Below are 21,911 nucleotides of genomic sequence, written 5' to 3' on the forward strand. Positions count from 1 at the left end.
ACCTGTTTTTTGTCTTATTCTGTCCCTCGCCTGTTGTTACAGTTAGTATATTTGGTATTCCTCCGTGTTATAGTGTTGCACCTTTTTGGGCTCTCTGCTGTCCTCACCCAGAGCATCAGTTTCCCACTGATCCTTCCCTATGACACCGTGAAACCTTAGTTTCAAATCTCTCTTTTGATGTCTGCGGCGAATGCATTTCTTTCCAAATGAACCCATCGCATTATTACATTCTGTAAAGACTTCCTGAGAGCGCAGTAACATGGGCTGGGGCAGCCATACACACCTAGTAAGACCCTATGGGATTATTCTGTGCTGTGCTCCTGTCCCACATCCGTCGGTGCAAGGTCGTCCCAGCTCTCCTGGCACAACCCTTGGCAGTCTGGGGTTTACCACAGCTGGATCAACCTGGAAGCCTAAAGCCTTCTACTGAAATCTGCCACGTTTACCCTCCACGCACTCATTAAACACCATTTCATTGCGCTGCTGGTTTGTTTAGCCCAAGAGGTAACGGCACTTACGCAGAGCTGGAGATGTTAGCAGTTAGCATTGTGCTTAATTAGCACATTCTGTGTGTTTAGGTCAAAAGTTTTAGGATTGTCTTGTTGTTGCAGTGTTGAAATATCTTGTGGTTTTGGAGCAGAGACAGTGGGGACAGGCAGGGATGTTGGGCTGCGCTGGAGCACTCTGCAGGCACCCAGAGTCCTGAGAGGAGACACAAATCTCTCTGGGCATTAAAGTCTTGTGCTGTCAGTGTGGGCATCAAGGTGCCCTGTCTGCCAAAGCTTTCAGTCCATGGCAGAGCCGTGGGTGCTGCCCGCAGCAAACCCGGGGTTTGTGCTGCTCCGCCTTCCTTCACGGGACAGGAAGGATGTGATCACACAAATCCTTTTATCTGGACTGCAGGCTTCATGTTCGGATAAGAACAAGAAAGGGACTCTCATAAGACAAATGAGGTGCTTTAAAGCGTTACTGGGTATTCAGGATGTATTGGCTGTGTCATAAAAGCATTTCTTCTCTGTCTCTTACATCTGTCTTAGATTTAGCCTACAACATTTATTGCTTAAAATTTGCATGGTGGTTGACTTGGGAAGAATTAAGTCAACTCTTAAGAGATCCTCTCTTCCCACAGTACTTATAGAGTTCAAACATATATATATATATTTAATTTGAGAAAAAAGTACATCTTTGCTTTTGAAGTTGGACAGAGAGTAAAGTAATATGTGAATGTATTCTATATACAAAGTACAAACAACTAGTGAAAACCATTTTTGGGGAAGGCCTCTCTGAGATTTTAAAATTTCACACTTGATAGGTCACTGCAGTAATTCCTGCTCCATCAGAGCCATGATGACAGTGATCACACAGAACATGGCATAGGGTTTTGAACAGGAAGACAGATCCTCTCCCTCTCCTCTTTGTGTAGCTATCTACAGGTTTTTGAAAATGAATAGGGAGAATACTTAAAATAAGAATAGCCATGTATCACTAGGTGCATTCCAATACATTTTACATCTTAGAAACAGCGCAGGTAGCAAATATAAAAGACCTCCTTCTCCTTCTCCTTCTCCTTCTCCTTCTCCTTCTCCTTCTCCTTCTCCTTCTCCTTCTCCTTCTCCTTCTCCTTCTCCTTCTCCTTCTCCTTCTCCTCCTGCTCCTCCTGCTCCTGCTCCTGCTCCTGCTCCTGCTCCTCCTCCTCCTCCTCCTCCTCCTCCTCCTCCTCCTCCTCGTTTCTTCCTTCTCATTTCTTCCTTCTTCTCCTTCTTTTCCTTCTGGAAAGCCTGGAGGCTTGCAGACAGACAGACAGGAGACTCTGAGGAGTCATCTGGAGCTGTGGCAGTCATTTGTAGCTCTGCTGCCACCAGAGCCCAGGTCTGGATGAATTTCAGGATCTGTTTTCCCTTCGCGGCAGAGCTGTGGTTGTTCAGCCATGCCGTGCATCGAGGCTGCCATCACTTCTTCTGACGCAGCCTGAAGTTTCCATGTTCTTTGGAAAAATCACAGGGCTATTTTTCAAGTGTGCTAACAGCTTGACACATTCCACATGCTAAGAAAGTTGACCTGGGAAAGCAATCAGTGATGCTGCGTGAATATATTGTATTTCAAGTAAGCATGCTCGCTCAGAGCAGCACTAGGTCACTTGTTAGCTCACTGGGCACTTGTCCAAGTATTAAAAATGTTGACATTAAGTAATTTGGGGGCCTAATAATGTTTTAACTAACTACTATTTAAACACCTCTGGTCAGATTGACCTGCATGTCTAGTTGAAAAATTCTGGTAGAGGTAATAGATTTGGCATGTTGAGCACATTGTGGTTTGTGGAAGGCAGTGGGGCATACCTCAAACTTGTGATAATCCTTTATTTCTGAAGAAGAGGAGCAAACAAATGCACAATACTAAATATTGTCCTTTCTGTTTATTTTTCAGATTAGCACTGTACGTATATGAATATCTGCTCCATGTAGGAGCACAGAAATCAGCCCAGACATTTTTATCAGAGGTGAGTTTTTCTATGTGACTTCCGAGGGCCTGCAAGTGAAATAAATATGATTTGGTCTAGAATAAAAGCAGTGAGAACCTTGGGTATCACTTTGCCTCAATCTGCTGTTCCTTATCCTCCAGAACCCAGTTTGCCTTGTCATTTTACATGATTTTGTGTCACTGTTTTTGCTGTGGTTTGTAATCCCCATTCTACACTGGGGAAGATTAATCTATTTTCTCTAATAAGTGGGCATGCTGGAGAACACTTCACTGGTACTCAGTTTTGATGACCTTTTAACTTACTATTGATATCTCCAATTGTGAATGATGGGCCCTTCTAAATGTATTTTACATCCCACTGTCATACACTATCAGTTCTTCTCTGAAGCACTGCTGATCTCTCTGTGCTCTCACCATGCTTTTAACCACTTCACTTCTTTTCATCTGTTGAATCAATGATGGCCACAACCACTTAGGTCCTGCTTTTTTAAACACTTTCAACTGCTAATGGAATTTCTACCTTCACACAGTAGTTCTGGGTTTTTTTTTAAAGAGTATTTTCAAAGACTTTGTATGCATCTTGTGAAGGTTGAAGTAAATTGTGTCTCCTCAGCATTTTACTTTTGCCCTAGGATGCAAATGTATGCTGAACACATTGAAGTCTTCTGGGTTTATTATTGTTTTTAATCTTTGACAAGAACATATAAGATAATAATAATAGCAACAACAATAATAAATAATAATAACAACAATAGCGTAGTTGTAGTAGTAGGAGTAGTAATAATAACAGGAATAGTGAGCAGAAGTTAGGGAAAAATAGGCAAGATATTGTCCTAGGAAAATTGCTGCTTTAACTGATCCTCCTCCAGAAGCTAATAAAATTATTATGCTGGTGATGACATTTTGGAGATGGAAGAGGGGAAAATGAAAATCCAGAGAGCTGTTCATGATGTTCACACAAAGCTGTGAAAGCACAGATAAGGAAAAAGGGTAGAATTGTAGTATCATCAGTTTACATTTATAGTAAAGCATGGTTTTGACAATTGTTTTATCTTTGTGGTAAAACATTGGAAAAATAAGAGAAAATAGCATAGAGTATCATCTTGGCATTTCCAAACCAGCTGTCATTTGTAAATAATGCATTGCACAAGGTAAATTTGTTTTTATGATGTATTTGCAAAATGAACAGTTGGCAGAAGCATAGCTGGTATGACATCTGGATTTCCTGAAAACATTAAATACAGTGTCTTGAAACTCAGCTTTTAAAACTAATTCCATCTTGAGTTACAGAGAAGCTCTCAGGTCTGAACAGTGAAACCTAAGGATGTATCAAATCTTCAAAATTAAGACTTGTACTCATCAAGAAATGGTAAACACAGCTCAGGGACAATTAGTAGTGCATAGTGTGGGTATGAGGTACGAGCTGTGAGTTCATTTCCTTCACTAATTAGCAGTGCAGGAGAGTAAATGTGCTGACAGTTCTTGTGAATGGTTCTGCTGGGCTGAATGCTCTCTCAGTTTGGGCGAGTTTAATTTTAAAGTTAAACAGCTGAGAGTAGCTCTAAAGCTGAGTGTTGGGGCTTAAAAGAAGAGCACACATAGATTGTCTGAGCTGTAGGGCAGCCAGTGGTGTCTAAAAGTTAAGAGACCACTCTCACAGATCTGCCGGGGACTGTGACTCAGAGGAATGGAACCAAATTAAGGGAAAATAGAAGTTGGATATCCATGAATCCATTGTGATACTCTATAACTTAGGGATGGTTGTCCTGAGCATCCCCATGTTATTGTCATGCTTTGTGTCTAGTTTGACTTCTGTATGCTTCCCTTGAAGAGCTGATCCTTATCCCATGCATTTTCTATCCTGGAAGTCATATTCCAGCCTTGGATAATTCCATTAGCCTGGCTGGACCAGGTTGGTGGGCATTTCCAAGTTAATCATTCCCTGGCTATGAGCTTAACCAGTGCACTTGACAATGAAGATTTTTTTCCCATAAATAATAATTCTTGATAAGTCTCATTTATCAGACAGACCACATCTGCTATATTAGGCACAAATATGGATATTAAAAAAAAACAAAACAAAGATCCTTGAAAAAAGTCCCAAACTTGCACGTTCCCTTCAGTCTCCTTCTCCCAGTCAGTTTCTCAAGGTGACATATGTCCCAGGACCCACAAAAGACCTGAACTGGGTAATTTCCTCACCAGGCCCTGCTTTGAAGAAAACAACTGCTTCACCATAATGTGGGTGTTCTTCACAGATGTAATTCTTACTGCTAAGCGAATGATATTTCTGCTTCAGAAACCGCTTTTTCGTTCTGGTTGTACAATGCATCTCTTCATTACGTTATTTTGAACCTTCTCAGAGGTACTGTGTGTTCCTGATTATTAATACAAGTCTTTCCAAGACATTCCCAGGGCGCATGAGGAGCAGCTGTGCCTCAGAGAAGTGTATTTGAAGAGTGTGTAATACCTTTGTAGTGGCTTTGGCTTTCAAATGTTCATCACTTTTTCCTGCCAGCACTTAAGGAACTTTAAGCACTTAAGCACTTCAGGAACTTTGTGAAATATGTTTTTTGTGTATTAACTACTGTGTGAGGGATGTTGGTTTTCATTCTGCCAGCTTTACCAAATCAAATGATAGTGGCTCAATATTATCTTTTATAGACAATTTAAAATAGCATAATTATTTTTGAATAGTTGTATTCATAAAATATATCAAAATTGCATTAGGTTTCTTCATATTTGAGATTTTCTACATGGATTTTCATGTAAGTCCAAACAACATTTTTAGGCATATGAGCTACATATTCTGCTACTGACAAAACTTGTATGTGTTTAAATTTCCTAAGAATTGGATGTGGAAATCAAGTATGAGTTGAGAACCTTAAGTCTCTTTGAAAAATGCCAGCTTTAGGAAGGTGCCTGGCAGTATGATCACTGCATCTACCTTTAATATTGTGCTTTAATGTACTTTTACATATATGTATATGGATCTGTCACTTAAAATTCCTCTCATATTAAGGCTGTTTAAGCATTTAATTAAAATAACCCTCTTCTTGTCTGCCATTGCTTCTGTCTCTAGAGAAGAATATGGTTTGTGCTTTTAACTACTTTTTAAAGAGAGTTGGACAGGAAATTATGCTGTGTGTCATTGTAACTGGAGGAGTTTGCAGTGCACACAGTGCAAAGCATGCACCAAAGATCCACCAAGTTCTTACATGAGACATTTTCCTGGACAGTGTTGTGTGGGCTTTATTATAGCCCAAAGGATTTAATTTTGGAGTTAAGGACAAGTTATCGACTGGCATTGAAGAGGTGGTTGTGTGATTGTGTAATTGCAAAACATTTGGGAAGTTTTGCAGAGAGACAGATGCTGTTGCTGTGGTTGGTGTTGTCTGATGGGTTCCCTAATCAACAACAAAAGTTTGAATTCAGGAGCTGAGAGTTCTTAAACTGCATTTCCTTTGAAAAAAGCATCAAACAGACCTAGTTTCCTTGGTGGGGAGGAAGTCCCAGGCAGTACAGGTGTTGAGGAGAGCTTGCCAGCACAGGAAAGCAAGCCAGAGTAGCTGTACATTTTCCCTGCCTGGTGGGAGCTGGGTTATGGCAGTAGTGCTGCCCTGTTTTTGCCACATTACCTGTGACTGAAACACTCCTTGAGGATTACAAAACACTGCTGGCCCTGGCTGCGGGGGGGAAGAGTGCCACCTGCTGAATCCACAGCATCAGTCCTGTGCAAATGGGAAAAGATTTCAGGTTTAAGGGTACTTAATAATCACTTTTTTCATCATGCATTTTTGACCTTAAAAAAATACACAATATATTCAGAACTTTAAAAAACCCGAAGAATAAAAATGTAAACTATGCTTCCCTAGCACAGTTAGCTCTTAGCTCCAAGAGGAGCTAATTTTAAGGATCAGCTATATCAATAAGTGTAGAAAAGCAAGTAAATAGGGCATTCAAGTTGATGACCATAAAGCATCTCATAACTGTGAAATCTTCTCTTCCTCATCCTTTTCCTGTCTGAATCATGTAATGCTTTTTAGTCACAATGATCACAAGAATGTACACGTCTGTTTTTATCATTTTATTTTAGATAAGATGGGAAAAAAACATCACACTGGGGGAGCCCCCAGGATTCTTGCATTCCTGGTGGTGGTAAGTACCAGTTTTCTTCTCCTCTGATTTTCTTAGAATATGTTGATGTCCAGTTCCAGCTGCTGGAGGCGAGAAATTCAGGTGAACACTGTAAAAAGAATGAACGGATCAGGATTAAGAAGCATTCTCTTGTTAAGGAATAAAATAACAGAAAATGAGATACAGGAAAATTATATAGAGAAAAGGAAATAATAGAAAACGACACTGGATATTGGATACAAAAAAACAGTGCATAGTGCGTCGATAAGAAAGGAGGTGGCCTGGTTTTCCTTCTTCACCACGTTCCAGCACATTTTACAGCTAAGGGGTCATTCTACATATCATAAATACTTGCATTTGGAAAGAAAACACCGTAAATACAGAGACTCTGTGTAGCTGTGAGCTTGCTCAGTGTATGTGTAGAATCCCCCAGGGGAGAAGAGTGCTCATAGGCACTGCTGTGTAGCCGTGGTATTTATTCATTATTTTAGTATATCCAACAAGCCTGTGTTTGAAGAAATGCAGAAGTGCAGAGAATATGCCCAGCTGTCAGTAGTACAAGAATTCACAGGTTTTGAAATGGTCCCATTTGAACCCAAGTGATTTGCACAGCTGCATGGGATGTGGGGTATCCTTCTCCGACCATTCTTTCACAGCTTTTGCTGTGGGATGGAAGCCTGGCAAGAACATGTCCCTTTTATCTCTAATGTCTGCGTTATCCTTAATTTTGATTGTCTGCAGCAGAGTGCTCAAATTGTCCATAAATCCCTATTATGGTGCTGGATTAAGTTATAGAGGATTAAGTCTAAACCAGTAAAAAACCGCTATGAAACTCTAACAAATTTTATTATCAAGTATATTATTAAGTCATTCCAGCATAGACACAGTTTCATTCCAGAAACTTTGGGGTTAGAGCTCATTGGTATGTAACTATAGTTGAAGGAGTTTGTGGGGGAAGACCAATGGGATTATGTGCCATAATACTTTTCCTTTACTCTTTATGACCTAAGAACATGCCCATGAATTTTCTGTGCTTGCCTGGTCACCAGATCCTCAGGGAGCTTTGTTTTGAGCACAGGACTGGACATTTGTCCACAGAAGCTGTGGCTGCCCCGTCCCTGGAAGTGTCCAAGGCCAGGTTGTAGGGGCCTGGGGCTTGGAGTAACCTGGGAGACAGGATGAGCGCTAAAATCCTTCCAATCCGAATTGTTCTGTGATTCCAGGAACCTTGACCGTGGAAGGAGTCCCAGTTTTCTCTCCGCTTTTTTTCCTTTCCATATTATTACAAATTCAGTCCTTCCCATGCTTTGTGGAAGTCGTTTGAGCAGTTGCTGGAGGGATATATATTAAATGCACAGTAATACACATTGTATTCATATATTTTAGACCAGATTCTTGGTCTCTAGTGCAGTGGTGTTACAGAAGTACAGCACTGCTTGCCTCAGAGATCAGATGGCAGGACTTAGTTCCTCACAGATGGTTTACAAATCTAAATTCTTCCTTAGAGGTGAGTGTTCCAATTCTTTGGAGAGAAAATGACATTTCTGTATAGGAGCATCTATGTGGAGTGTGTGCATGCCGTAAAATGCACATGAGCATCACAGTGACACTCTCACCATCCCTGTAACCTCTTCCCTTGCAGTGTGTTCTGGGATCTCTACTGTGCAGCCCCAGAAAGACGAGAAACATGTGAACACTCAAGTGAAGCAAAAGCCTTTCATGACTACGTAAGTTTTGTGTGTCTTTACCATGGCTTCATTAATTGCATGTATAAATGTGATAGAGAAGTATTTCTGCACTGCAGTGGCTCAAAAACACTGTGTTGTTCATATGTAACTCTCAGTTTTCTAGGGATACCTTAGAATTAGGAGTTCCTCATTCTTTAATTCAGCACAATATGGGTGACTCCTGGAAGCTGTCTCAGAGATCGAGGTGCAGTCCCACGTGTTAATGCAGAATAAAGCGTGTCCTTCTGTCCCCCGTGCCACGGACACACGAGGCTGGTCACAAAGGCACAGGACAGATGGAAACATGGATGTTACCTGCCCAAATATCTGTGCTCTGACAGTGCTGAAGAAAAGACTGTTCTGCAGATGGAATTGTTCTCTGGCTTTTGTCAGGACCACCCTGGCTGAAACTGGGGTGGTTCATATATTTTTGTATCCTGAAACAACCTGGAGATTTTTCACCCTAATAAACAATCAAGCAACATAGAGTAAGTTAAATGCAAAATCAGCTGGCCAAAGACAACAGGAGGAATAAAGTGTGTAGGAAGTTTCATACCAATTTTGCTGCCTATGAGACTTAGTTCAAAACACAACAGGGGAGTCTTGAGTGAGAGTAGTTATCACAATACAAATGTGAAACCTCTTTCCTTGAGTCTTTTCCAGGTCTGCCTCACAAATAGTGTCTAGTTACTGCCAAAAAAAAATTTCTACGGAAAAAACTGAAATTAGACTGCCCTATCCCTGTGTCTTATAAACACAGTTTGGGAACAACAGAAATTATTCATCAACTTGACCAATTTCCATTTTCTGTTGTCAAAATCTGGTAATGGTTTGGCATCCTACAGCGTGTGAGCTGATGGTGATCTTGCCTTATTTGCAGTAAACAACACCTTAGACTTTGAATGCACCATCAGCACAGTCAGAGATTTCCAGCATCTTTCACCAATGTCTCTTTAACACCCTGGAGTGGTGGTTAAATTGTGAGGGTGACTGGTTAAGGAGCTTGGGCAAGGTTGCACAGTCATGTCCAGGCTACGCTAACATAATTAAAGAAAGAAATAATTATCAGAGAGTGGAACAAAGTTTAAGGACATTTTGTACCCACAGAGTTGTTAAGGTCAGCCAACTTAGTAAGGCACATTCCTCAAATTAAAAATTAAGTATCTCTTGCAAGCACAATAGCTGTGGTCATTTTCTCCTAATCTGTTTTAAATATAAAGTTGTTGGAAAAATAAAAGACTTAGCTATTAGTATTACCTACTTAGTATTTTGGTTCCTTGTTATTAGAGGAAGGTTTAATTCCCCCCTGAAGGAGCAGTTGTTTTACAGGAATAGTGTAAGACCGTGAGGAACGACATTAGAGATTCAAATCTGGGCAGATCCAAAGCACAACAGTTGACTTCAGTGAGGGACGTTGTGTTCTCAAAATAAAGTGTATGTAACAAAAGCCAAAAATCCGAAAAATGTAAATATTGTTGTGAAACAGAATTGTGAAACAGAATGATCAGCAAGAGGAAATTTTCAGTGAAAAAGTATTTGGAGTCTAAAAGGAGTCCACAAACCTTTAAGCTCAGGAGAGTTTAACTGATCAGTAAGTTCACTATTGAGTCTAAATTTAGAGGTATACTAAGAATTTGAGTAGATGAATCAAAGTAGTCAGAAACTTCCTTTAGCATGTTCCATTAGCATTTCTGATTTCTACAGGCCTTGGAATATTACATGACCTTATTGCTCATTTATGATGTGTATTGTCAGAATTCAAGAAAAGTGAGAAAGTGTGTCCTACAATTCTGTGATTGAATATTTAACTTACTGTATAAAGTTATGCTTGACGAAGAAAAGATAAAATCATGGTATAATTCTATTTGCACATCAAGACAGGATGAACACTTAGTTTAGAAACAATTTGATTTATTTCAGAAATTAATTTGCCTGGTGTTTGTAAAATCCGTTCTCTCAATATTTTAAGGTGACAGGAAAAGCTTTGAATTGTTTTCGTCACAGTTGGGATAAATTAATTTAATCCCTCACAAGACTCACAATGCTCCTTGTTATCACTTAGGTGTTGCTTAGGTCAGTCTTCATCATGGTTTTTGTGTATTTTAAGGTAGCATTGTAAGCTCATGTCAAAGAACAAGAAAACAGTTGTAGGATATAGCCAAGCAGATCTCACAGCAGAGGAAGATGAACATGTATTAAGTGAAATCCTGATCCACAGTGTCTTGCCATTGCCTGTGGAGAGGTCAAAATCCCACCATCAGTGGGAACCATCAGAAGCTGCTGCTGGATTCTTCCTCCTGCCGAGGCTGACAGGGCTGGTAAATCAAAACTCTGCTGCTACATTGCAGGTCAAGTAGTAGAGCATTTGTAGCTGTACTGTCATATCTGAAAACTGTTATTGTTCGTACAAAACAGCACAGAAGGCTTGTTTATTAATTCATACGAGCAATTCAGAATTTTTTATTAGGCATGTGTTCCACTTGACCTAAGAAAAACTGTTCCTGCTGAAGGGGCGCGTGGTCTGGCTGCTGCAGACATGGCAGCTGTAGCTGAGTGGGCTGTGTTTGGAGAGGAAATAATCTTGTCTTTGCTTTTGTGGAGAGGGAAAGGCTTAGGAATGCTTGATGGAGGAGGAAAGCATTTGCAGATGATTTAATGATTTGGAAGTATTGCTGCCTCACTCGACATAGCTGCAAGTCAGGCAGGAACACACAGGTTGACTCATTAAATGAATGCACAGAAAGACTGAGTTTCTTCAAGTTGCAAGTTCTACATTGTCTGAACTGCAACTGTAAGATTAATGCTGTTTGATTTCTCTCCCCCCTCAGACAGTGCATTGTTGCTTGCAGCACTACAGTGCTCATCTTACTAAAAATCCACTAAACAGAAAAGCAAAGCCCAGTTCTGGCTTTATAAAGATTTTCCATGCTCATCCTGAGTTTAAGTATTTGCAGCTCCCCCGTATTTAAAGCTGATTTTGTGTTTATTTTCTGTCACGATTTGCCACTGGATATGTTTCCTTCTGAGTGAACAAGGTTCTGAACTGATTAGGTACATTTTTATCATTCTTTTAGGCTCAGAAAGATGCATGTCATAAATGTGCATTTGCTGGATGAGGGAGATAGGTCTTGGCATGGAAGTTTTGACATATATGATATAGATTTGGAAATTATTTCAGGTGACTCAGGAAATAAAACTGTTGCTTGCTCACCCAGCCTGTTAATACTGCAGGCATTTCAGTAGGAGTAGCTTCATTTGAAGTAGAAAAATCCTCATGATTATTTTCCAGGTACCTGTTACTTTACTTTTTCCTGGAGGAAAACTTCTGCACGCTTTGAAGTCTTGTGAGAAATCATGTACGTGGATGGTCTGAGGCAAAATTCACTCTTCAGTGTAGAATGGTTTGTGTTTCTTCACGATGTCCTGAGGAGATTTCTTCGCCTGTCTAGTTAAGAGCTCGTTTTTCCACATTTTGAGGCCTTCTGCTGAGAGAAGCAAGTTCCAACATGCATCTCTTTCCACTTCTTTCCAAGCTGAAAACTGAGTCCGAAAGGGGAAATAAAACCTGGATTTTTAGCAATACCCCTTCTTCTGATGGCCACAAATGACCATCCTGCTCTTCCTCAGGCCTGGCCATTCATCCCCATCTCTGGGTTTGAAGGGGTGGTGCCTTACAAGTTGATTTCTGTATGTAGCAGTTAAAATATTTTTACTCTCCAGAAATTCCTTTGCTCCTGTTATCTCATGCTCTTGGCATTGGAAGTTTTTCCATGTGGCGCTGGTGCAAAGAAAGGGTACACTGTTTCTCACATGTAGCTGTATTAAGATCTTATTTTCCAGGTCAGGTTTGATTAGTTCTTCTCCCCAGCTCTTTGAAAGATCATTTCTGGTATGGGCAAAGGTGTCTGGTTTGTGTTTGCGTCTCCCAGAAGAATTCCAGGTAATGCACAGGGTAACAAACCAGAGATACGCCTTGCTCCAGAGACTGAAATGAGCTGGGCCCACATCCCCTGTGCCCTGTTGGCACAGTTCAGTGCGGAGCTCTGTGACAGAGGGTTGTAGAGTATACCAAAGACAATGCTGTCATTGGTTTTGTCCAAATTATTCCTTTTAAAGGTCATAAGTAGAGAAATAAAGTTTTCCTAGAAGTTACTGAGCAGAGTATTTGGACATTTGAGGTGGCTGCTCAATCTATGTGCACCTCTCTTCAGAAAAGTTGGGTCTCTGCATTTATTTCTATGTTTTATAGAGAGAGAAATTACTACTTTCTTCTCTGGATCCATGTCCCTTCAGTAGAATTAAGAGGCACTTGCACACCCTAAGTACCCCAAGTCCCCTTAATTAATCATTATCAATACTCAGTATTTGAGGAGTTGTGAATACTTTTATGTCTATTTTGGACTACAGATTACCATGAAAAGCCTGTGAGACTTCTCCCACAAGAATTGTTTTGTTTCTGGTTTCCTTAAAGTGCTGTCCTCCTTCTCTGCCTTTTGTGCATCAGGGATAGAGGAACTTGTTTTCATTCTTGATTGCCTGACCCATCTCTTGCTACTGCGACCTTCTGCAGGCAGCCTAGCTAGGGCAGCTTTTGCTTCTAGCTTTATTGCTGAAAATGGAATTCTGGGTCTGGTTTCCAGCTGTCAGTTTCTGTGGAGAATGCATGTTCAACTCCTTCTGCTTAAAACAGAAATTAAGAGAAAAAAACGCCCCATCATCCTTATCCTCTCATAGACGGGCAAAAGATGTCCTGCTTTGCTTCAGGGCTTTTGTTCCAGAGGCAGTGCTGCAGATCTGAGTTACCTGTTAGTTCCTTACCTGAGTTCCACAAAGTTCTGGAAGGCCCTTTGCATATTTATTGATCATCACTAAGCCAGTGATTTCACCCTCAGATATTTTCTTCAGACAGTTGATTTGTCTACTCTGTAGATAGTTCCTGTGTCCAGGTAGAGAACAGGTTATTTCTTAAAAGTAAAAGAAATTTATCAAGTGGCTGTAGCATTCTTTTTGTAGTTAATGGGGAAGTGAAAAGCATTTCCTCTCATACATTCATTGTTAAAATTGTATTCTTTCTTTTTACATAAGTAGCATTCATATTTAATTTTGAATGAAGTGTCTTTCTTTACTGCTCTTTTCATTCTATGAGGATAATGTCTCACTGTTCAAGTGTATGTGCAGTAAAATGTGTTCTTAGATATGGAAGCCAGAAGAAAACAAAGAATTTGCATTTGCTTTGAAATTCCATACCTGAACACATTTAGTAAATCCATGTGGTTAAAGATTGCACAACAATAAACAATTAACAAACCATATTTTTTTGCAGAATGCTGTTTGGTGTCATCTCCCAAGGTGGTGCATCCTTGACTTTCTCGTGTGTGCAGCCAAAAATGCAGTGAATGTGAAAAACTGGAAAAATGTTTAGGATTCGTGTCCTTGGTGTAGGACAGTATTTTGTCTGCACAGAGGCCGTTGCTCACTGAGGCGTTTGGGGAGGACCGGGTGGGTCACCACCCGTGGGTCCTACACAGAATTTACACAGGCATGCTGGGCTGCCTCAGTCCCCCAGCTCCTTAAGTTTATTGCTCAGTAGCTGTTCATTAATAGTGTGGAAAGGATTAGTTAAAAGCATGCTCCAGCTCCCAGCGTCTGCAAAGAACATTGCCTGGTGTCAGGTGTTTATAAGTGAATATCAGAATGTTGGCACTGGGTCTCCAAGAGTATGAAACTGTTTGTTGGCTCACCAGAAATTTTTTGAAGTTGAGCAATTGGTACTTCCCTTGGATTGCAGAGACTCCTTTTGCAGGAAAATCAGGATTAATTTCCTGTTTCCTGCTCAGAAATTTCCCAGCTGAATTTTTGTTCTCACATTTTCATGAAGAGGGAAGATGTGCTTGTACTGCTCATACCATCCTTCTTCATCATTACTTCCCATAAATTAGTAGAAACTATAATGCTTGGATTTGAACTGCTCCATGTCACAAATGTTAATTGTAAGCTCTGATACAGAAATGTATGGCTTCTTACAGCCAACATAATTTTTCTCTTTATAGAAGTAATTTCCCAGGTAATTTTGTGCGGTGCTTCTCTTTTAATGATAGAACTCAGCCAGTTGTTTCAGAGAGCACAAGCAGCATTTCCTCCCAAAATTCCATTTGCTCTTCTTTGAGTGAATATTTTATTTCCTTTGAATTTAGAAGTAAAATAGTTAATTAGTTTGAGCTCAGTGGAAGCCTCAGACAGGATAAGGAACCACCATTTCCCCAAAGGTAATTTAGCTCCTCTTTCATGGTTCCCAGAGGGAGGCAGTGGACACACTTCTTTCTTTTTCCTCTTTTCTAACAACCATTTTAGCTTAACTTCCATTGAAAACAATGGGAGATAATAGCCGTTTTAATGAGGGCAGGCTTTGGGAACATTCTGTGTGAAAAATACTATTTCTTTAGAGTGGACCACCAAAAAGATTTATATACACTCTGTGCAGAACCGTGCCAAAGTCATGAAATGGGACAAAATTTGGTTTTCTTTTGCTTGGAGGAGAGGAGGGGGATGTGAAGGCACAGGAGGTTGAGGGAGAAGTGAGTGATTGAAGAGATAACGTGGAATTCACAGGATGAGGTAGAGGCTGAAAGGCAAAGGGAAGTGGCTGGAATGCTCAGGCTGCTTCACAGCCTTCTAAAGTAGCTTAGCTTTTTCCAAAAACGCAGGTAAAATCTGGTTGTAAATTTTTTGGGTTTTTTTTTAACGTTGATAGACAGACTTAACTTACTAGATACTTTGGTTCATGATAGGTGTCTCCATGGATTAATTTCTCTATGTTCTGAAGTCAAGGGCTTTCTTTATAATGAAAACAAAGCCGAGGTCCTTCTGCTTTAAAGATGTGGCATGTGTCATTGCCTGGAAGAAGGCTCCACAGGAAATTTCTGACCAGTTCAATGGAAGTCCCAGAGTACTGCAGTTTCTTTTCCTGTGTGGTTGTCCTGATGAACAACTTTGAATTTCAGCCATTTCTTAGAGTAATGTTGTTAAATGTGTCCTGTGTAAAATGTCTTGCAATTGAATGAACTCTGCTCATTCAAATTTTAATTTTTTCATTTGCTTAAATGGATTATTTATGTTACCATAGTGAAAGCTGTATTGCAGTTTAAATTTTAAACTTTATCATTTGGAGTGAACTTAAAATCAAGGTTTCAGAGGAGAGGGGATATTTTTTCTTTTACAAATGAAAGCACTTATGCATATACAAACTTCATGGGGTGCGTTTAATTATCTAATAATTCAATATACAGAAGTGCAAACCTTCTGTATATTAGACATTGCCTCAAAAATTGTAGAAGCTTCACTTATTTTGAATTCATTTCACCTTTAACGTTGAGAAGATACAGTCTGCTGTAAGTCTAAGTAGCATTGAGAAATGTCCTGTTTCCAAACTTTTGTATTTTAAAAACATTTTATTTGTCACTGTTGACATACAGATCATCCTTACTCATGGCAGTATGTTCTTACAGTATTCCAGAATGTCGCTAAAGGAGGTCAAGTTGTAGCTTAGTAACACTGGGAATGTTAAATGGACTAACTCTGAATTTAGAGCTGGATATTTTCTGGCATTAATATTTAACACTGATTGTACATAATGCCTTACATCAACAGAGCACAAACCTTTGATCAATAGGGAGCAAGTGCTGGGTAAAGCCTTGCCAGGGCCCGCTCCCTCCACAGACTCTTCCTCCCCTCGTGCTCTTCCTCCTGGTGGTTCATCTTCCACATCAGGGTCCCTCCTGGTGTTTGTGGTTCAGGGTTTGCACTGAGCAGTCCCTTCAGCTGGTCAGATCTCCTTGGGCTGAGGACGAGGGCGTTTTGTGGCTCTGCACTGATGCCACTTGGATTTTGCCTTTTTTTTTTTTTTTTCTTTTCTGTGTTCTCTGCATTCTTGACACATACATTTGTAGATCTGCAGCCTGTTGTATTAGTGCCTGGTTTTCCCAGGAATCTTCCATGCCTTTTCTCTAAACAAAAAGAAAACAAATTCCAGGGCTCCAAGCCCCAGGGGTACAGAGCCCCTGTGCTGTCTTGGTTCTTCCTGGCTACCAAGGCTGAGAGCTTTGGTAGCCAGGAGATCCATTTCATGGACAAAGTACAGCCAGTGCTGAGGGAGGGCTCCAGAGAAGGGGCCTGACCTGGGGGGGAGTTCCATCACCTCTTGTCCTCCTAATTGGTGCATTTTTCAATTATACTGATTTCCTAAAACCTATAAAATGTACTCACCCGTGTGGGGATGGGCTTTTGTGGGCATCTTTCCATAACTGCCCCTGAAGGCCTTCAAATAAAGATCCACTTTTACATTACCTCCTTATTAAAATTATCTTGAGTTTCCTTTCCAGGCTGGGAAAAAAGGCAATAGCAGAGCTGCCTCTGGTGTCTGGCCATGCCTTTGTTAAGCACAGCTGCACTGATGGGAAGAATTTTCTTGTTTGCCCAGGCTGGAGGCACTTCACCTAAATGCAATCTTCTTTAGCCTCACGAGAAGCAAAAGTGAAAGTGAGAGTCTTATGTCTGCACAATATGCCAAACACAGATTCTGTTATCAGCTCGACTGCTCCGTTAATACATCTAAGTGACTCATTTCAGACTTGCTTAGCACATTTCTGGAAAATCCAAGGACTTACAACTTCCATCTGCTCTCTAATATGATGAAAGATGAATCCTGAAGATCACAAATTGCAGGAGACGTGCGGCTCTTAATAAGAACAGCTGAACAACAAATGCCTTATGAGAGGTGGTGAAAAGTGAAGTAATGAGGAGGAAAGGCAGGGAGGCCTCTGGAGGGAGCACGGATATCCATGGCTGACTAGAACTGTCACATCCAAACACCACACTAAATAGGAGATGCACATTACATAACACGAGTCACAGGGAGCAGATAATGGTCTTTTTGAATTTTCTGCAGAATTAAGGCCGGGGTGTTACAGGCACTCGAGTTTACATGTGTCCTCGGGCCTGCACAGGATGTGGTGCTTGGGAAGAAACGTGCAGCTCTGCAGATTGGGATACATTTAGAGGAAAGCTTGGGAATCTTGTTTCTTTTTTCTGAGATCTCTGCATTCTAAACATGATAACCACTGAAAACAGTAAACCTGTAGTGCATACAGATAGATGAAATGCAGCATTTCATCTCCATTTTCTCCTTTCTAGAGAAAAATGGAGGTTGTGGCATAATCAAAGAGAACAAAAAATATTTAACTTGACTTAAGGTGAACGTCTGCATTGCACTTTGTCCTTGCAGCCTGTTTTATTGTGACCCCTCCTTAACTTAAGTGTACATCTCCAAAGTGCTGTCACAGCAACATCCACAGACTGGATTTATGCCACTTAGGGAGGATACCTGTAACAAAATTCAGATGCAGCAGTCTGTAACCCATCAGAGGCTCATTTACCCAAGAAAGTAGTTCTGTGCATAATTCACACCAGAAGAGGTGCATGACCTGTCTGGCTTTCTCTGACATAGGAAGTGGAAGACAAAGTTCTCTGTAAGGCAGACAATAAATATTACATTTTGAGACATAAAGGATCTGGAAAACATTTTCCAGTTCTGGTTTCAGATCTGATTTCCATATTGCAAATCTAAATTTTAGTCTGAAATGTACTGAGATCTTAAGTAGTAGATAATTAAGGGAATAATTTAACCCCTGAGGTGAATTTTAATGTCTTTTCTGTTAAAAGAGTGACAGAAAAATGCACAGACTGTGCATATGCATACAGTTGAGTGCGACATTTCACTTAATAAATCAGTTTTACACAAGTAGGATTTCAGTGAGATTTGTAAAGGCAGGAAGTGAGTCCCCATGGAGCACGACCCTGTTGGCTTGATCCCAGCTCTGCACAGATGTTGGGATCTGCCTGGACAGGTCCAACAGCAGGATCAGGGACTCTGGCCCTCGCCTGGCAAACAATTTCATGGTTGAGTAGCATTTTATGTGTGAACACTCTGCTTAGAGTCACACATGTTTGCAGTAGCAGGGTCACAGAAGACAGTACAAATGCAGTGGGTCATTCCTGTTTACGGTTCAGTTTTAGAGGTACTTTTCTGTACCAAAACTATTTTTTTTTTTGTCTGGATTTTTTTCTGTGTATTTGAGGCAAGGACACCCTTCTCCAGTTATCTCTATTGTGAAGAAAGATCTCAAATTTTGTGTTTACAAGGACAAACTTGTTAAAGGGTGGCTGCTGGACAACCCTTAGTTAGCCCTGCAGAAAGCTTTTTACTCCATCTTATGATCTAATTTATAGTATTTTGTTTATTTTCCCTCTATTTTCATACTTTTGTGTTCCTCTGTGTACACAGGGTGTTATGTGACTCCCACTGCCAATTGCTGTATTTTTCTTGCTCCAGCTGCTGTCCCCTCATTGCTGTGTGGAGAACATGTGTTGGATTTCCTCTTAAAAGGAAAAAATGTAGCTACTTGACATCCTTGCTGTCTTATCCGGATAATGTGTAGAATTTCTTCCTGGAACAAGATGGGCATTGTATTTATTGTTGCAGCGCTATAGTATGTTAAGGGTTTTGTTGAAGCTCCTGTTCCCTAAATTATGTTCTTTAAATTGTACAAGGAACTAAGCTTTCATTATTAAAAAAAAAAAAAAAAAAAAAATTAGCCTGATTATTTAGAAAACATGACCTGAGTGTATGGTGGAAAATAGGTACCAAAAGAAAGACATTTCCTCAGTAAAGCTGACGGTGCTTCTATTCAGTTTCCTGAATTCCAAATTAGCACAAAAAAAAAATGGTATTGAAGGCTAAGGTATCTAAGAGGGTAATTGCAGAAGAGGACTTTAATAGGTTTTTCTAGTTCTACCGTGTTACCAGGTGCTATTTCACCCAAAAGGGGGGTAGATCTCAAACACTTATCATTGTACTTTTTCCTGTTGCCATTAGAGCACACAAACACGTTCAGCTTTCCATTTTTGTGCAATATGAGTAATAGGTTTACAAAGGGTAACCTGTATTTTAAGATAATTTTTAAAAGCCTATTTTTGGTTGCTTTATGTTTTCCTAAACTTCAGTAGCTGAGTTGTCTATCCAAATCTCTCTGTGATGCTGCTGTGGCACTCAGGCACCTCTCAAGCTACCTAGTGACAGAACTGGGGGTTTATGGAGGTGTTTTTTTATTAAATACCTGCGTTCAGCTGTGACGTGCCTAAATCCCACATAGACACACAAATTTCATTGTGCAGAACTTTCAGATCCTTGCAGAAGGGTCTCTCAGACTCCACCTCAGTCTTTGCAGCATTTGTCTGTGACAATTTTTTGGTTAGTTCATGCTTCTCGGTTACAAAGCCCTCAAGAAACAGTGCTTTATTCATTTTTGAGCAGCCTGTGACTTAAAAAAAATAAGAGAAAGAATTATCACCTTGGTATGTTTATTTTCTTCTTTCTTCTCAATTTCCCCACTATCCAAATGCAAAGCAGTGATGATTTGTTAATAGTGTCAACGGGAAATGGCCCAGTTAACATTATTAACATCAGGTATAAGGTTTGAAAGGTGGTAAAACCTCTGGGTTTGTTCAGTGCCTTAAAAATACATTTAATGAGAGCACAAGCTGAAACAGGTAGTAATTTGTGTTCTGATGATTCTGACATCATGAATTAAATCTCAGCTATGCCTGCTTAAATTTTAGCTACCGGTACATGTTAATATAAGTACCCTGTTGGTGGTTCTTTCTTCTTTTCTTCTTTTATTTTTTTGACATAAAAATGTGGAGTCTGCAGCAGCTGCTCCTGACATAAGATGAACTCCAGAGATGCTCCAGATGCCATAAATCAAGCTGCCTGTTCAAGAGGCTCAGTTAGGGTATTTATCTGTAGTAATAGACTATTTTCTTAACAAAGAGCCTTTTTTTTATACAGGCCTCATACTGGATTAACCAAACTCTGTAAACCAGTCACATAAGAGAGGTGGTATATCCTGGTTTTGTCAGGAACTTCTTAGTTTAGAAAAGTTACAGTAAAACAAGTAATTCAAATTAGATTGCTCACAGTTTTTCAGAATTTCAGGTTGAGGTCAAAGGAAATACTGCAAGAAGTAAACATGCACTTACATACTAGATTTATTAGTGACTAGAAGCCACCTTAGAAAATGTGTTCCAGCTTTATTAAACAGGGCTGGAAAATGCTGCAGTGTGAAGATATTGCCTGGTAGCAGAAACTGAATTACTTTTTGTGGTGGTGTAAGCACTTCTGCACAACCATTGCCTAAACAGGAGAATAATTCTTTAGTTATTAATTAAGTTAGAATTGTCTTTTTTTGGTAGTAATTCTGTGTTGCACTTTTGCTCAGTAAGCAAACCATGGAGCTGCAGATGTAGAATGTGTCCATTTTTGTCTTGTGGACAGCACATTTCCTGGAACATTTTAACTCTTGTGTCATTGCTTGGTGCTTTATTTCACCCTGGGGCTTCTAACCTTTATTTAATTTTTTTTTTTTTTTTGGAGGCCATGGTGTTGACATTTGGTGCCTCTGACTGTCTTCAGGGAAACTTCAGATGCCCTTGAACGCTATTTGAGTTGTTAGTCCAAAAGTGTGATTTCCGTGGCTTAGGAAACCCTTACTGGTGCTGATTCAGAAATTAATTACATGAGGGTAGGAGTAGTGCAGAAATACTTGGTATTCTAGACTCTTTGTGAATTATTATAATTAATAGAGCTGGTCATGAAACAGAGTGAAGGTCGGGACAAAAGAAAAAACAGTCACAGGACAATGCTTTTAGAGTGCCATTTTTGATTTGTCCTGTTTTCCAGAGATCAACCTATGGTAAATTAAACTTGGAAATCTACAAACATATTTATTTATAAATAATTGAAAATACAAGAGTTTCTTACAAGTTCTTTCATGACACAGAGGATGTGTCCTAGAGCCTCCTCAAGTTTTCCTGATCATTTTATCTGAAATTGGAGTGCTTCTTGCATTTTGGGGTATTTCCTTAGCATGAAGGAGAAGGAGGTTTTGAACCTACTGCTCCTGGTAGTGCTGAGGCTCACAAACTCTCACAGGCATTTGGCTGCTGCATAAAAAGGCATTTCCGTACTGGTTAATTGGTTTTGCACAAATTGCCAGAATTGAGCTGTAATTCTGATTCAACTAACAGGCACAAATTATGGGAGCTGCTTTTGGTTGCACCTTCCCCCCACTCCCATGAAGTACTGAAACACCGTGGCTTCCTTTACATATCAGGAAAAACGTTATTTAAACTACTATTATTTTTATTTTATTTAAATTATTATTTTAAAATTTATTATTTTGATTTATTTAAACTTAGATAATATTCACACAGATGAGGTGACCAGTCTAAACACCCTTCCCTGAGTTTGCCTGTGGTAAATAAACCCAGGGCACAGCTTCTTCTTTTAGCTGTGCTTTCCTTGCATAACTCACCATTCCAGACCTGTGCTTTATGTCCCTTTGTTTGAAAGCTCAGTCCTGACTTCTCTGGAGCTGTGTTAAGGTAAGTTAGTTGATGCTTTTATTTTATGTCAGCTTTGCTGTGTGCAGGTAGATATCCCATCATACAGTTTAG

The 21,911-nt window shown here is 40.0% G+C and overlaps 1 protein-coding gene across 5 annotated transcripts in view; it reads left to right on the plus strand.

The window, feature by feature from the left end:
* Nucleotides 1-21,911, plus strand: part of SSBP2 (single stranded DNA binding protein 2) — a 129,580-nt gene that overhangs the window by 29,894 nt on the left and 77,775 nt on the right. For all 5 annotated transcript variants that reach the window (XM_068177580.1, XM_068177578.1, XM_068177579.1 and 2 more), the window contains exons 2-4: nucleotides 2,425-2,497; nucleotides 6,575-6,636; nucleotides 8,258-8,342. In XM_068177580.1, the coding sequence (XP_068033681.1) occupies nucleotides 2,425-2,497; nucleotides 6,575-6,636; nucleotides 8,258-8,342 (220 nt within the window). The remainder of the gene's footprint in view (nucleotides 1-2,424; nucleotides 2,498-6,574; nucleotides 6,637-8,257; nucleotides 8,343-21,911) is intronic.

Source organism: Anomalospiza imberbis, chromosome Z, assembly GCF_031753505.1.
Source record: "Anomalospiza imberbis isolate Cuckoo-Finch-1a 21T00152 chromosome Z, ASM3175350v1, whole genome shotgun sequence".
Classification (NCBI taxonomy): Eukaryota; Metazoa; Chordata; class Aves; order Passeriformes; family Viduidae; genus Anomalospiza; species Anomalospiza imberbis.